This window comes from Oreochromis aureus, linkage group 5, assembly GCF_013358895.1.
Source record: "Oreochromis aureus strain Israel breed Guangdong linkage group 5, ZZ_aureus, whole genome shotgun sequence".
NCBI classification, from domain to species: Eukaryota; Metazoa; Chordata; class Actinopteri; order Cichliformes; family Cichlidae; genus Oreochromis; species Oreochromis aureus.
The window spans coordinates 26,273,250-26,290,348 of NC_052946.1; the positions used below are offsets into that span (position 1 = coordinate 26,273,250).

The following is a 17,099-nucleotide window of genomic DNA, read 5'->3' on the forward strand; positions in this document are numbered from 1 at the left end:
GATATGTTTTTGAAATGTTGTTTTGTATCGTTGTCTCCTATAATATTTATTGTTTGTGTATTTATTTATTAATTCATTCATTTATGTTCATGTTGCTGTGTGTGTTTCTGTATTGTTCAATACATTAGAGTTCAGGTGTGATTGCAATTTGTTTGTAGGATTATTCAATTATTTTGTGTTTCCTAACATGTTAGCATTATAGTTACTGTAGGCAAAGAATTAATATATATATGTTGTTCCATGGTTTACTCGTGTTCAGCTTCCGCTGTACCCCCTGTTTCTGGTCTATTTGTTAGTTTATTTTAACTGGTGGTTTCTTCTTTAATTGGATGTAATTGTTATTCGTTTTTGGTTTTCATTTCAATTAATAAGTGCTGTAATGGAATGGAATTTTTATTACCTTTTGTTTTCTCTTTCCTATGACTTAGTGTTCCTAATGTGTTTAAGCAGATCTCCTCCCACCTGTTTCCATTTGGCCATTATCCTTGTTTTGTATTATTTTTGAATTACAACATTTTTGAAATTTGACGTTTTATGCACTGTCCAATAAAGGCTTGATTTAAATTTGCAGCAAAATGTGTCACATAAAACTTTTGGGAATGATGTCCATAAAATTTGAAGCAGAAATATTGTTTCAGTGACAAGATATAGGCGGCAATCACTTTTGGCAGCTTGAACATGACTATTATCGGTATTGATGTTCTTTAAAAGTTATTCAGCAGTTCTAATGGACTGTTTGGGATGTAATATGTCACATATAGCCCTTCTGGATGATATCAAACAAGTTTGAAGGAGAAATATTATTTCAGTGACAAGATATAGGCCACAATCACTTTTTGGCAGGTTGAAAATTGCATATTATTAGTTTTATTGTTCCCTTAAAAGTTATTCAGGATTTCTTAGAGACTGTTTGGGATATGATGTGCCACAGATGATCCTTTTGGATGATACCCAACAAGTTTGAAGCATAAATATTGTTTCAGTGACAAGTTATAGTCCACAATCACTTTTTGGCAGGTCGAAAATGGCATATTATGGGTAGTAATGTTCCTTTAACAGTTATTCAGCATTTCTTAGAGACTGATTGGGATATAATGTGTCACATATGATCCTTCTGAATGATATCAGTCTAGTTTGAAGCAGAAATATTGTTTCAGTGACAAGATATAGGCGGCAATCACTTTTTGGCAGGCTGAAAATGGCATTTTATCGGTTTTATTGTTCCCTTAAAGGTTATTCAACAATTCTATGGGACTGTTTGAGTTAGAACATGTCACATATGATCCTTTTGAATGACTTCCAGCAAGTTTGAAGCAGAAATATTGTTTCAGTGACAAGATATAGTCCACAATCACTTTTTGGCAGGTCGAAAATGGCATATTATGGGTATTAATGTTCCTTTAAAAGTTATTCAACAGTTCTAAGGGACTGATGGAGATATAATATGTCACATATGATCCTTCTGAATGATATCAGTCAAGTTTGAAGCAGAAATAGTATTTCAGTGACAAGATATAGGCGGCAATCACTTTTTGGCAGGCTGAAAATGGCATATTATCAATGTTAATGTTCCTTTAAAGGTTATCCAGCGGTCCTAAGGGGCTGTTTGACATATAATATGTCACAGAGGACCCTTTTGAATGACATTCACTAAGTTTGAAGCAGAAATAGTATTTCAGTGACAAGTTATGGTCCACAATCACTTTTTGGCAGGTCGAAAATGGCATATTATGGGTATTACTGATCCTTTAAAAGTTATTCAACAGTCCTTTGAGACTGTTTGAGATATAATGTGTCACATATGACCCTTTTGGATGATACCCAACAAGTTTGATGCAGAAATATTGTTTGAGTGACAAGATATAGGCCACAATCACTTTTGGCAGGTCGAAAATGACATATTATCGGTATTAATGTTATTTTAAAAGTTATTCTGCATTTCTTAGAGACTGATTGGGATATAATGTGTCACAGATGATCCTTTGGATGATATCCAACAGGTTTGAAGCAGAAATATTGTTTCAGTGACAAGATATAGGCCACAATCACTTTTTGGCAGGTCGAAAATGGCACATTATGAGTATTATTGTTCCTTTAAAAGTTATTCTGCATTTCTTAGAGACTGACTGGGATATAATGTGTCACATATGATCCTTTTGGATTATATCCAACAGGTTTGAAGCAGACATATTGTTTCAATGACAACATATAGGCCACAGTCACTTTTTGGCAGGTTGGAAATTGCATATTATCGGTATTAATGTTATTTTAAAAGTTATTGTGCATTTCTTAGAGACTGTGTGGGATATAATATGTCACATTTAACACTTCTGAATGAAATCCTGCAAGTTTGAAATAGATATATTGTTTCAGTGACAAGATATAGGCAGCAATCACTTTTTTGGCAAGTCAAAATGGCATATTATCGGTATTATTGTTCCTTTAAAAGTTATTCTGCATTTCTTAGAGACTGTTTGGGATATGATGTGCCACATATGATCCTTTCGGATGATACCCAACAATTGTGAAGCAGAAATATTGTTTCAGTGACAAGATATAGGCCACAATCACTTTTGGCAGGTCGAAAATGGCACATTATGAGTATTATTGTTCCTTTAAAAGTTATTCTGCATTTCTTAGAGACTGATTGGGATATAATGTGTCACATATGATCCTTTTGGATTATATCCAACAGGTTTGAAGCAGAAATATTGTTTCAGTGACAAGTTATAGGCCACAATCACTTTTTGGCAGGTTGAAAATTACATATTATTGGTATTAATGTTCTTTTAAAAGGTATTCAGCAGTTCTTGGAGAGTTTTGGGATATAATATATCACGTGTAACCATTCGGGAATATATCAACAAGTTTGAAGCTGAAATATTGTTTCAGTGACAAGTTATAGGCCACAATGACTTTTCGGTGGCGCTAAAATGCCATGTTCTCAGTCGTTATTCTGAACAAACAAGACAGAGTCATGGTGATACTGGCACAATAGGTCTTTATTGTTTTAACTACTATTCGACAGTCTTATATCAAATATGAACAACGAGAGTAGAGATACTGAACCTGTAGGCATTAATTATTCCATCGTGATGCGTGTAGTCATTCGTGACTGCGCTACACACTGAAAACAACCTTCTGATAAACGTCATAATTCGGTTATATAAACGTTAAAGTTCCATAAATGCAGACCTTTGCCTAATAAGAAAGGCATTAATGTCTTTGGGTTGTTTCCTCCACGTTATGTCAGTTGCACGGAAGTAGCTGGCAACGCACTTAATCCGGGCGCTGCAGCTTTAAGCAGCTGTGCGCGCTCCCGCGGACGGCAATCAGTTTCTGGCAGACGATCACTTTTGCTACCGGCGAAAATAATCGGGACGGTAAGCCAATTTCTGTTTTAGCGCATTTGCGCCGCTGTGTGTTTTTGTGGTCTTCTTTTGCGGCTAATTTAGTGAATTTTGGTCTGATCGTGGTGAAACTTGGTGTGTGGAGTCAGTGATAGCTCTGGGAGCTAACCAGCCTATCTTTAACCGGTTACTTATATGAAGTCTGAATAATTTCTGGTTCGGTTTTGTTTGTTTAGCGGACTTCTGCGCATTTACGTAACTGCTCGTTTAATCGCGGCTTATTTCCGGTGTGTTTGGTGGTTGTAGAAATGGTTTATATGACATTTTAGCTGAGATTATGAGGTTTCTGTGGATACCACACATGTCTGGACTTATATTTCTCAACCCGCGTTATAACCGATTAAACGTGATCTCCTCCTTTTTGCCCCCGGTACCGGAGACGTGGGGCTTAAGTGGTTAAACGTCAAAATCTATCATTAGATTTTTTTGTGACACAACAGTGGTGAGTGTTCCCACCTTCTGCTCTTTGGAACTTAATGCAATCTTTCCATTTTCAAGTTTTGGACATGATTTTGGAGTATATCTTGGCAGTAGCGATTTACCGCAAAGTAAAGCTACCGGAAATGTGCAACCCCACATCCGGCCTCAAACCAGGAAGTTAGCATTTTCTCCTGCACATAGTCAATTTGCTTTTGGTCCATGGTTTTATATTTAATTTGTTTGTATTGCAGTGTGGCCGTCTGAGAGAAAATACTTTTGAAAGCTTTTGAATACATTTGAAGAAAAAAAGTGTGTTTGTATATTTTTATTGTTTTTTAGGCATAAAGACCTTTATATAGTGACACAAAACCTGATTTTTTTTGCTTCAATTTGTTCCATGCTCAAAAATGAAAAAAAAAAAAGGGCGCCACCTGGTGGACAAATAAAAAAATTACAACTCTAAGGCCCCTACCTCAAATCCTCGGTGAAAGTGAAAAGATCACTTTTAAATTGATGGTAATGATTGGGCAGTGAAAAATAGCATTTATAATGGGTTTCAATGGGCCCAAAACGGCCACTAGGGCCTTAAAGCCAAGAAGGCAGCAGGTCCAGATGGTATCAGCTCAAGGGTGGTCAGGGCCTGCGCAGACCAACTGTGTGGGGTGATGGAGCACCTCTTCAACCTGAGCCTGAGGCTGGGAAGAGTCCCACAGCTCTGGAAAACCTCCTGTGTTGTTCCAGTGCCAAAGACTTCACGCCCCAAGGACCTCAACTGCTACAGGCCGGTGGCTCTGACATCCCACCTGATGAAGACCCTGGAGCGGCTGGTCCTGGCTCAGCTTTGGCACCTGGTGAGCTCATCACTGGACCCACTTCAGTTTGCCTACCAACCTGGCATTGGAGCGGATGATGCCGTCATCCACCTCCTACATCGTTCCCTCTCTCACCTGGAGACCACTGGGAGCACTGTGAGAATCATGTGCTTTGATTTCTCCAGTGCCTTCAACACCATTCTTCCCACGGTCCTAAGGACAAGCTGGAGAACACAGGAGTGGACCATCACCTCACCACAGGGATTTTGGACTACCTCACCGACCGACCACAGTATGTGAGGACTCAGGGCTGTGTGTCGGACAGGGTCGTCTGCAGCACGGGGGCCCCACAGGGAACGGTTCTGGCTCCGTTCCTCTTCACCATCTACACTGCAGACTTCTCCCACAACTCCACCCAGTGCTTCCTGCAGAAGTTCTCTGATGACTCTGCAATAGTCGGCCTCATCACTGATGGGGACGACAGGGAGTACAGAGGACTGACCCAAAGCTTTGTGGACTGGTGCCAGCTGAACTACCTCCAGATCAACACTAGTAAAACCAAGGAGCTGATGGTAGACTTCCGCAGGCACAAACATCCTCCACTGCAACCACTGAACATCCAAGGTATGGACATTGAGGCTGTGGACAGCTACAGGTACCTTGATGTTCATCTGAACAATAAACTGGACTGGACTCATAACTCAGACGCGCTCTACAGGAAAGGGCAGAGCAGGCTGTACCTGCTGCGGAGACTCAGGTCTTTTGGAGTGAAGGGCCCACTCCTGAAGACCTTCTATGACTCTGTGGTGGCCTCAGCCATCTTTTATGGTGTGGTCTGCCGGGGACAGGAAGCGACTGAACTGGCTGATCCGCAGGGCCAGCTCTGTTCTAGGATGCCCTCTGGACCCAGTGAAGGTGGTGAGTGACAGGAGAATGGTGGCTAAGCTGTCATCCCTGTTGAACAACATCTCCCACCCCATGCATGAGACTGTGACAGCACTGAGCAGCTCCTTCAGTGGCAGGCTGCGGCACCCACGATGTGGGACGGAGAGATTTCGCAGGTCTTCCCCCCCCACTGCTGTCAGACTCTACAACAAAGACCTTTGCAGCTGATCAAACCCACACATGTGCAGTAAGACTGCTGTAAGTGCAATTCTTTTTCTGACAGAGTTGTACTTTTGTATTTTCTTACTCAGTTGTATATAGCATTTGTATTCTATTTTATTCTATTGTATATATTATTCTATTTTATTCTATTGTATATAGTATTCTATTTTATTCTATTGTATATAGTATTTTATTTTTATTTTATTCCATTCCAGTGTTTTCTATTTCTGCTACATAACTTTGCACTTTTGCTGTAACGAAACAAATTTCCCACCTGTGGGACTAATAAAGGTCATCTTATCTTATCTTATCTTATCTTATCTTATAAGTGTTACTGTTCTGTGCTGCTCATGTTGGCCCTTACCTCAACTTTTGATACAGTTGGCTATCACATTCTGCTCAGTAGGTTGAGGTGCTGGGTTGATGCATGAGGATCTGCATTTTCAGTTTGGCATTCAGGTGTAGGAGACCTGGCAAAACAAAGTGGAGAGAGGCAGGCCACAAGTCCCACCTAACATGAAACATGAAAACAGATTGAGCAGTGTGAGGAGACAACGCCGGTCTCGCTACGATTCTTTTTGTCTTGGTAGAGATCAGCAGAGATGTTTCCACATTGTATACAATCCTTTTATTACCCATTTTCCTTACAGATGCATCTGGAGATCAGCACAGTGCATCCTATGCCGTCCTATGCTAAAGGCTGATCTGAGGAGCATTCTTCACACGCACACCTTTATAGACCTTAACTTCAAACTTTCATTTGAAGGTTATGTTTACCTACAAATAATTAAAGCTAGGCACACTAGAGTAAGGGGGTAACAGTCCAGTTTAGTGGAAACAAAGAAATAGTTATACTGTAAGCAAATTAAGTACTGCAAGTAATTTTAAGTAATGTGTAAATCATTTTTGATAGTAAGAATAATTTTTTCACAATTTACAATGTAATTTTCATTTTCTTACACAGTGAAAATGGCATTTTTTTAAAATTCACAGATAATTTATGTTTATTTAAGTCATAAAGTAAATTATTTCTTCATTTCCTTTACAGGGTAAGCCCAGTAATTCTTGCTGACAGGTTTCTCTGACTACAGCAGAATTCATTTATAAATTTGAGCTGCATTGTTGTTTTTTCTTAAGGTGTTTTATATTTTAAAGGTAAAACTTCAAAGTTAAATAAGAGATTAAACACTCACAGAGTCAGGACTTTTGCTGGTGCATTAAATCTTCATTTTTCAAATTGGCCACCAGGTGGCAACTCCTGTAGCTTCAAAAAGACTGTCCCTTAGAAGTCAAAGGGAAAATTAACCTCAGCCTTCACCTCTGTGAAAACTTCCACCGACATTTTAGATTTCAAGTGATTATGATCGAAAAAACAAACAAAAACAAAAACAAAAAAGGCTGGTGAAACAAAGATAAAAGATAATGGATTACACTGTACAGCTGCATGAAGTGAACTCTGATATCACATGTCAGGGTGGGGCCAGTGGGAGTTTCCCCCCAAAGGGGGACAAAGGACCCCCTGATGATCCTCTACCTAATCACATGAGCCAAGGTGTGAAAGCGGGTGTGGGTCCAAATTAGACAGGGTTTCGGGTGAGCTCATTGTGAAACCTGGCCCCACCCTATCATGTGATTTCCTGAGGATTTCCCGTGGAGGCCACCTCCATGGGACAAGACTCAGCAGTTCATCTGCATCTAAAGGACAAAGGTCACTCTTTCGAGGATGCCAACGTTCACATTTTCGACGGAGAGGACAGATGGTTTGAAAGAGGAGTTAAAGAAGCCATTTACGTCCACTGTGAGCGACCATCTTTGAACACAGGCGGTGGTTTACGACACCAACTGTCTGCCATCTATAATCCAGTTTTGATATCCCTTCCCAGACGCCTTAACGCCCACTCACATCATGGGCAATCTGACCTCAGGAAATCACACGAGAGGGTGAGGCCAGGTTTCACAATGAGCTCACCCGAAACCCTGTCTAATTTGGACCCACACCCGCTTTCACACCTTGGCTCATGTGATTAGGTAGAGGATCATCAGGGGATCCTTTGTCCCCCTTTGGGGGGAAACTCCCACTAGGTTTAAATCTGGGACTCCCCACTAATTGACCCTTAGAACTGAAGAAGCTTCTCGGATGAGAGGTGAAACGTCTTCAAGCAACTCAAAGAAGTCCAGACGCTTTTCTTTTCAAGCTCCTTAGTCTAGTCAGGGGGTAGTTAGCATTACTCGCCTGGCTAACCACCATTTCAAGCTGTGCGTCTAAATGGCTTGGTGATGGCTTTGGCCAATGCAGTGAAAAACCTGACAATTTTTTTTTTGCATGTCCCATTTGGTTCCTTAGCCATCAGAATTGTTGTCTGAAGACCAACAAGGATACCCAATGGATTTAATTTGCCAAATGGATCATCACGGCCTTGCTGTATTGGTCCATTTGATCGACCTTTGTTCTTTTGTTTATTTTATTTTATTTTCACTTGTACGTTCTTAAAGACCTGCACGATGTCTTTGGGAGTGTAGAAAATGTTCTTTTCGAAGCCAACTGTGGATTTATGGTCTGAAGCAGAAAATCATGAACAAGCTGCACCGCCGATTCACTGCTTTTGTCTATCCCCGTGCTCTGAAATGTGGCCCTGATGTTTTTGACCGTGCGAAGAATTGTTGCATTTGCAAATTGCTTCGCAAAGAATGATTTGATTTTACCTGAGGTGTTTTTTGCGGCTGCTCCAATTTCTCTTTAAACGATGTAGGAGTGCTACCTTCATCACTCTAAGTCTAAATGGCTTGGTGATGGCTTCAGACTCACTTTTTTTTTTTTTTTTTTTTGCCTGTCCCATTTGGTTCCTTAGCCATCAGAATTGTTGTCTGAAGACCAACAAGGATACCCAATGGATTTAATTTGCCAAATGGATCATCACGGCCTTGCTGTATTGGTCCATTTGATCGACCTTTGTTCTTATTGTTTATTTTATTTTCACTTGAACATTTTCTACACTCCCAAAGACATCGCGCAGGTCTTTAAGAACGTACTTTTCCAAGCCAACTGTGGATGTTTTGAGCAGCCACAAGTGCACATCGTGTTTAATTTCTTAGCTCTGCGGCTAAATAATTAGATTATTTAAAGAGAGTGAGCGCTTTTGCAAAGAGCTCACTCTCTTCAATTATTGCTGATTGCAGCTTGTTAGACTCAGGATCTTTAGTTTGATCCAAAGCCTTTTGGATGTCAAATTTGGAGTATTTAAGCTGTCCTAGGAGCCTGTCATGAGTCTTTCATATTGTTGATCCTGCTGTTCTTCTGGGACATCTCGGCTATCAAAAATTTCTGTGTCACCTCTGAATTTGTGAAGCTAATAGTGTCAGTGCTCAAGCCGACAGACTTCATCATGGAGATGAAACCTTTAATCATTCTCCCACCAAAACTGATAATTTTGTTTAGATGTTTTGGAGGAATGATGTGCTCACTTTCTGAAGTGAAGCTTGTTTTGGTGTCAGCAGACTGTGCAGATTGAACACTCAGCACAACCTCTTTAGCAAACAGCTGCTATAAGTTTTTCAGTGCTATCCTTGTGGCCCTGATCATCCGTTTTCAAAGCTTCTGCCAAAGGCTCTGGAAGTATGGTACCCATGTTGTCCAAAACAGCCTCCTCCGACACTTCAATGTTGGCGTTCTGGGCGATCATTTGAAAGTGTTTCGACGCAGTTTCAATGATCTCTATAAGGCCTCTGGCAGAAGAGTCTTAGTGGCTATGTCGGGGTTTCCTGATTTAATGGAACGCCACTGTTCAGCTGTCATGTTTTCAAAAAAGGATTTGATGACAGGACAAACACGAGCTGCTGTCAGTTCCTTAATGTTCTCTGTATTTAAGTATTCTTTTTCAATTTCTAATATTTGTATATTAGGCTGGGTTAAATGATTATTTGTTAGGTTTTGAGTTGAACTTGTCTTAAATGGACTTTCACCTTGAAAGCGTGTAAAATGTAAGTTCCAAGTTTGCTATTTCAAACACAGTTCCTGTCCTATTTATGGGTTTTGGGGCTGTAAGTTTTTTTTATCCTGGACTTCGCCTCATACTTCTTCCAGAAGCCCGTTGTGGATGTTCTGTGAGCATACACAAATGCACTTCATGTTTAATTTCTTAGCTCTGCGGCTAAATAATTTGTGAATGATTATTTGAATGTAAGCTTTACGTACCGGATCTGCTGTTGTCTGTGGTTCTGTTGTTGTCTGTGTGCCAAGTATTGCAAGCATTACGCTCTGACTATGGCTCGCAGCCTGGGTTTATAACCACCATCTCACGAGTGCCAAGAAAACTTTGATCTTTCTTTTTATGTATGCTCTTCTGAAATATGCCCTGTGAAGCATATTTGTTGAGCATGTCTGTGAGCACCTTGGTAAAGTCCAGGGGTCCGTTCTTCGTACCTCGCTTACTACATCCAAGATCAAATGACACATCCAAGATCAAATCATCGCGCCAACTTTGAGCTCGCTAATCCGGTTTCCCGAACACACCTGTTGTTGATGATTAGTACAGCTGGATGAAGTAATGTGAGATCACTGGGTGGCTTAAAAGGGGCTACGCATCGATAGTAGAAACATTGATCGGCAACCCTGTGATTGGTCGGCGAAGATGTCGAAGGAGCACGCTCAGTATTTTACGGCAGCAGAGCAAGAACTCTTGATTGAGGGATTTCAGGAGTTTCAGAGTTTAATTAAAACACAAGGGAACACTGCAAAGGCTGCAAAAGCAAGGAGAGAGGGCTGGCAGAAAGTTGCTGACAAATTAAACTCGTAAGTAATTTATTATATTATATTATATCATATTACATTATATCCTCTTTCACATTAGAGCCACAACAGGACCCACTAGAACATGGGAACAAGTAAAAGTGAAATATAAGAATATTCTACAGAATGGTAATATTTATCACTTATATTGCTTTTAGTCTCCTGAAAAGAGACCCTGAAATAATCTGTTTGTTTATAACAGCAACCAAGAAAAGGGCAGAGCAAAAAAAGACAGGTGGTGGTCCTGCACCCCCTCGTCACATCCCGGCAGAGGAGCTGGCCCTATAGGGTTGAATGCCACCAGACCGTTGTTGAGGACATCCCTGGGGGCAGCTCTTCCTTAGACGAGCAGCCGGGGTGCAGTAGCAGCAGCACCTTCATAACTGGTAAATGAGCTCATAATTCTATTTGTACAATGTAAAATATTTGGTTGTTGCCTTAATTAAAATGCTTTTTGTACTGTGACATTTATTGACATTGTGGGGTTTTTTTGTGTGTAGTTTTACATAACACCATCACTTCTACCTGTTCCCATGCAAGGGGTGACTGAAGCATGCACAGTAAGTTGAGATAGAGCGATATATATATATATATATATATAACACACACACACAGTGTGGCAGGGAAAAGGGTCTGGGGGTCCAGGGAAAACAGGGATATACAAGCTCTTCTCCTCAGCAGATTCCAAATACACACATCCTCGCTCAGCTTCACGGAAAACGGCGTCCAGGGCAGATCTGTACACACACAGAGAGGGATGTCCAGGTTAGAAACGATCCACTCAGCTGGGATCGGCTACAGGTGTGACGGTGAGCACAGGTGCGCAGGCCAGGGGCGGGAGCCTGTAATGAGCACCGCTCCGGCAGAGAAGAGAGAGAGAGAGAGAGAGAGCAAAAAAACCAAACAAAACATGTTGCCAAACACCAAGTGAGCCAGCAGGGCTCCAGGGGACCATGACCATGACAAAAATTAAATTAAAACAACACAAACAAACAGCATTGTAGCATTACCTTATTATCCAGAAGTCCAGCCTGTGCAGCTGAATGACTATGTGCACTGCAGATCAATGACATTGATCTGTTGAAATTGGTATAGTTTATATTCACATTGATCCTGAGCACCAACTAAAGGAAAGAAAACATTCGTTAAAGCCCGATGCAAACTGTTTCCAATCATTTTAAGGAAATGTGTTGTCCAACCCGTTTTTGTTACATCTCTTGCAGGTGTGTCGGTGTGTCTGCGTTACATGACTGACACTGTGCAGCCAAACTTCCCACTCTTCACTCTCAGTCCAGGCATATCCCCTCTGAGTCTGCAGGGTAGCTTTGACACGTTCATGCTGTCCTATTATGATTCCTTCAGTGTGAACCTGCAGCCCATTGTGCACTTATGGCCGGACATTAAGCAGGACATCTGGACCAGTGTCTGCCTCACTGTGGACACCAGTAAGAGTGTGGTTCAGATGTTCAGTGGCGGGTATATGAGCCCCAGGAAGGTAATGCCTTATCAGGTGAGAATGGCGACAAAGTTAGAATCAGCATGTTAAAAACTGTGTAGATGTAGAGACAGAAAGACAAATTTACTAAACAGAGCAAAGCAGTGTGCGATTTTTACTTGAAATGTCTCCAATAAGCGGAATAGACACCTTTCCGAGGAAGTTCATTTTCCTCACTTGTATCCATGATTTCATTCTCTCACAGCTCATGGTCACAAGGAAAAATAGATCCGCTGATAAACTTCGAGCTTTGCCTTAATATTCAGCCATCTCTTAATCACATTACAGTCTGTCTCTCAAGAAACAAGACCCTGAGATAGCTGGACTCCACCAGCTGGAACAGTAACTCCTTTCCACCTTTTTTGTGCCTGAGACTTCAACAGAAGACATAATAATGACAACACAGAATCATTTTTGTTTCGTTTTGTTTATATCTAAGTGAAGAAAAAAAAATCAAATGACTCCTTCATTGTAATCCAGATTTCTAAAAGGCTTTAAAAAGTAGACAATATTATTCTCAAAATCACTTAATCATCTGTAATTTTGATCTTCTCTTTTTTCTGTGTGTTCAGTATGTGTGGTCAGGCGAGCCTGTGATTAGTTTCCCAGGCTTTGATGGTCAGCTGACAGACGTCCAGGTGTGGGACTATCCTCTGCGATATAGAGACATCATCTACTACATGAGCAGAAGTTATTACGGGTAAGATCTCTATGCTGAACTCACACACCGACCGTTTAATCATAACCACAGTATAAAAGAAAATATTAAAGATATAATTTTTTTTTTTTTTCATTTAAAACAGGCCTTGACTTAAATTTGTTTTTTAATGTTTAAGTTTTGTTTTAAAGGCTTTTTAAAAGTGTGTTTTGGTTTGGTTTTAGGTCTTACAGCGGCTCCGTCATCTCCTGGTCCAACATCAGATACAATAACAGAGGAAGGGCAGTCTTGGAGGACACCTTTGACATGCGAGCAAAAGTTGAGCAAGAGAGTAGACGAAAGGAAAAGAAGATGAGATTCTTCAGTGTGGAGGAGGAAAACAAGCTGCTGCTTTAAGTCAGTCCCCACAAACTCCTTTGTTAAAATGTTAAGATTTCAACCAGAAATAAACATGTTTGCAGCCTGCTGCCAAATAAACAAACAAAAGCTGGTGTTGTCGCTATAAATAGTTTCCACCTATCCCACTGTTGCACCAGGCTGAAAACATGTTCATCTGTCCTGTGAAGCTGAGATGTCTTTTTCCCATTGGCTAAAAAGTGGATGGTGGTCCTTCCCCTTCTTCTTTTGTATTAATGTATATATCAGAGTTCACTTCATGCAGCCGAACAGCGTAATCGGTAATCGGTTATCTTTGTTTCACCAGCCTTTTTTGTTGTTTTTTCGATCATAATCACTTGAAGTCGCCAAATGTCAGTGGAAGTTTTTACACAGAGGTCAGGGCTGAGTTTAATTTTCCCATTGACTTCTAAAGGACAGTCTTTTTGAAGCTACAGGAGTTGCCATCTGGTGGCCAATATGAAAAATGCAGTTTTAATGCACTTCCAAAAGCACCGACTCTGTAAGCGTATAATCTCATATTTTACTTGGAAGTTTTACTTTTAAACTATGAAACGTCTTAAGAAAAAACAACAATACATCTCAAATTTATAAAGGAATTCTGCTGTAGTCATAGAAACCTGTCAGCAAGACTCACTGGGCTTACACTGTAAAGGAAATGAGGAAATAATTAACTTTATGACTTAAATAAACAGAAATTATCCGTAAATTAAACAAAATGCCAATTTTACTGTGTAAGAAAATGAAAATGATATTGTAAATTGTGGGGGGAAAATCAACAGAAAAACAAACATTTTCCTCTGTTTCATCATAAATACTGTACTTTTTCAGAGCATGGGCTGCAGTCTGAAGTGGATTAATCCTGCCTTTTTACATCTGTATTTAATATTCAGTATGTTGATGTGTATGTTGGATATTCTGTTATTCAACTGTGCTTTTATATTGCTGATGTAAATGTGATTAGCACTGTTGTCCCTTACCAACTTACAAGAAAAAAATCAATACAATCAACGTTTGCAGGCCTATGTCACCTTACAATGATAGAGCCAAGTCCAACTTAATTGTTTATGTATTTTAAAATTTCACAATCACCGTACAAATATGAGTGTACAGGAAAGGAGTGTCCCCTTATCTGTAAAATATCTGGAATTTAGGCCAGGTTAAACCATTGAAAAGCTCAGTATACTCCTAATATACACAGGTTATGTAAGATGGTGAAATATTGTTTTTTTTCCCAAAAATTACCAAGAAATTATCAACTACTTAAATTTACTTACAATGTAATTATTTCTTCATTCGCATAGAAAACATGAATTTATGCATAACTTAAAATCACTTACACAGTACTTCACATGATTTCCAGAATAGTGTCTCCTTTCCTGTAAAACATCTGAAGTTATGTAATTATTAAAATTACTTATTTACTACCGAAAATGACTTACACATTACATACTTGAGTACATACTAAATTAAGTACTTGTGCAGTACATAATTTACTTACAGTATAACTATTTCTAGTGTGCCTAGCTTTAATTATTTGTAGGTAAACTTAATTCTAACTTTAAATAACATACATGGAAATTACATTTAATTATGCTCTTAGTCACGGGTATTATAATGTATTACTAAAAAGTGCTTATTTTAAGCAAATTTCCCACTTGTGGGACTAATAAAGGTTTATCTTATCTTATTCCTAAACTTACCCACTAACTGTCTTGTGTTCCAGCCTAACCTCAGCCGACCTGTCTCACTGTTGGATTTCTCTTTCTAACATGGCCATGTCTTATTTATTTTACAAGTAAGTAAATAAGTAAAACTTTATAAGTACGTCATAGGAGCCAACAATGCATAAAAAAACAAAATTAGAGAAATTAATAAAAAGCTGATTTTAAAAGATGTTTTTAACTGGCTTTTAAATAAGACCTTACCAGAGGCAGGTGAAAACACTGAGCACATATGAACCAATGCACTGTAAGACACTTTCGAACAAAAGTGTAGTTAAAATGTCCAGAGAGCAAGAAAACGCTGTCATTGTACCACTAAGCTTCGTTACTGCTGCAAAACTGCCTAAGATAACAGGTCGAGCTGATGTGACAACCGTCTGCATAGATGCTGAGGAAGAGATATTATTTCTTACATTTCTGACCTTAAAACAAAAAATGAAAGAAAATAAGAAAAGAAATAAGAAAATATATACAACATAAAGAGTCTTTAGATAGTGTGCAGATAACATCAGTCTACCCAGTGTCATAAAAAGATTTTCACAGTTCTGCCCTTTTACTTATTCTGTGGCCATAAGGTTTGAAAACAGCCTCTGGGAATCTTATATCCTCTTTCCGAAATGCTTCAGTATCAGAGGAAACAAAACAAAAGCTCAAGAACAAAATGTGGAACTAAAAATCTGTTTTGGTTACCGTTCAATCTGTTTTCATGTTTCATGTTAGGTGGGACTTGTGGTCCTCCTACAAAAACTGTGTGTCAGAAAGAATCTGTTTACCAATCTGTTTGCTGCATTACTATGTGTAAACTATTTCACAGATGTAAATACACGCACTGAAATATAATGAAATGAGGCTCTCTAGCATTCTGTACTGAGAATTATCGTTGCAGCATCAACATACGCGCACACATGCAGGATAAAACTTCACGTTTCCACACATTCAAACCTTCCTGCTCCTGTTTGAAATATGTTGCTTACTTGCGATGATTTTACATCTCAACATTTGTTACTGAGTGACGGAAATAAGATTTCCTTAAGATTATTCAGAGATCTAGCATCAGCGCTTGTAGACTTTAAAAAACTGCAGCAAACAGAAAGCTGCCTCTCTCCACTTTGTTTTGCCAGGTCTCCTACACCTGAATGCCAAACCCTGTGGAGTGAAAATGCAGATACTCATGCATCAACCCAGCACCTCAACCTACTGAGCAGAATGTGATAGCCAACTGTATCAAAAGCTGAGGTAAGGGCCAACATGAGCAGCACAGAACAGTAACACTTATCACTCTGCATCAAAATGTCATTTGATACTCTCAGACCAAGCCAAACAAAATATCTGACTCCAGGGAGCCCCTCCTTTCTTATTTTTTACTGGGCTAATATTTCAGCTCATGCTACCCTAACATGGCACCCTTTCTTAAATAAATGTGTCTTGACTAATGTACTCATAGTAAACTGGTATATTCAGTCAGAAAAGTGTCTGGAGCTCTGTGTGAAAGTTTGGGCAACAAGTTTAAGGAAGTGAAAGATGAAATTTACTGACACAGCAAGCTGTTAATACGAGATAAAGTTCAGCACTGGTTTGAGTAGAGGAAGTAAAACCTCACATACAGATTTAATGAAAGCTAAACTAACTTAAGAACTAGAATTTCCATATAGTATTGGTTCTTGTGTCAGTTTTACCTCTTGTTAAATGATGTGGAAAAGCTGTTGTGGTGAGCAGAGCTACTCAATCTTTTATTGTTATTTTAGTCTAAATAGACTGGAATCAGCCTTTATGGACTGTATTCATACTGCACAGCAGTCATGACCTCTGTGTTGAACTTGCAGCCAGGTTGAGGTGTGTTTGCGGTTCAGGACAGCACAATGAGACATCACATGGTCCTCTTCATGATAGATTCCTCCATGTAGACAGTTACAGCTCAGTGAACTGAACCGGATTACTGACACATTATCAATTATTCAAATATTCTAAAAACAGGTCCATTGCTTTTGTGTTGATGTTTTTTTTAAAGTATTTGAGCAGTGAGTTTCTGTCACACTGTGCTGTGTGGATTGTTGATTAACTTTAGCAGAGCCAAATATAGGATGCAGGAGAGGCACGAAACTCAAAGGAAGCTTTCAAAGCTGATAGTCCAGGAAGCAAACAAAGTCCAAAATGCCCAAAACACACAGGAATAATGTCAGAGTCCAAACACCAGAAGTCAGAAGGGATGCAAATACAGGACGCACAGAGCAAGGAAACACACAGCTGCAAGAACATCACGACAAAGGACAAAGGAAGACTGAGAAAATATA

General features: G+C 39.6%; 1 protein-coding gene across 3 annotated transcripts; it reads left to right on the forward strand.

Annotated features, from left to right (window-relative positions):
* Positions 1-10,613: 10,613 nt before the first annotated feature.
* LOC120440168 (jeltraxin-like) lies at positions 10,614-16,251 on the forward strand. 3 transcript variants are annotated; one of them, XM_039612001.1, is made up of 6 exons: positions 10,614-10,664; positions 10,738-10,921; positions 11,759-12,045; positions 12,603-12,730; positions 12,913-13,084; positions 15,930-16,251. In XM_039612001.1, exons 1-5 carry the CDS (start codon positions 10,662-10,664, stop codon positions 13,082-13,084), a joined length of 774 nt encoding a protein of 257 aa, XP_039467935.1. In that variant the 5' UTR covers positions 10,614-10,661; the 3' UTR covers positions 15,930-16,251. The 3 variants fall into 3 exon arrangements, with proteins under 3 accessions (XP_039467935.1, XP_039467937.1, XP_039467936.1); XM_039612003.1 differs by having other exon boundaries at positions 11,759-12,030; XM_039612002.1 differs by lacking the exon at positions 15,930-16,251 and adding an exon at positions 13,916-15,900.
* Positions 16,252-17,099: the final 848 nt, after the last annotated feature.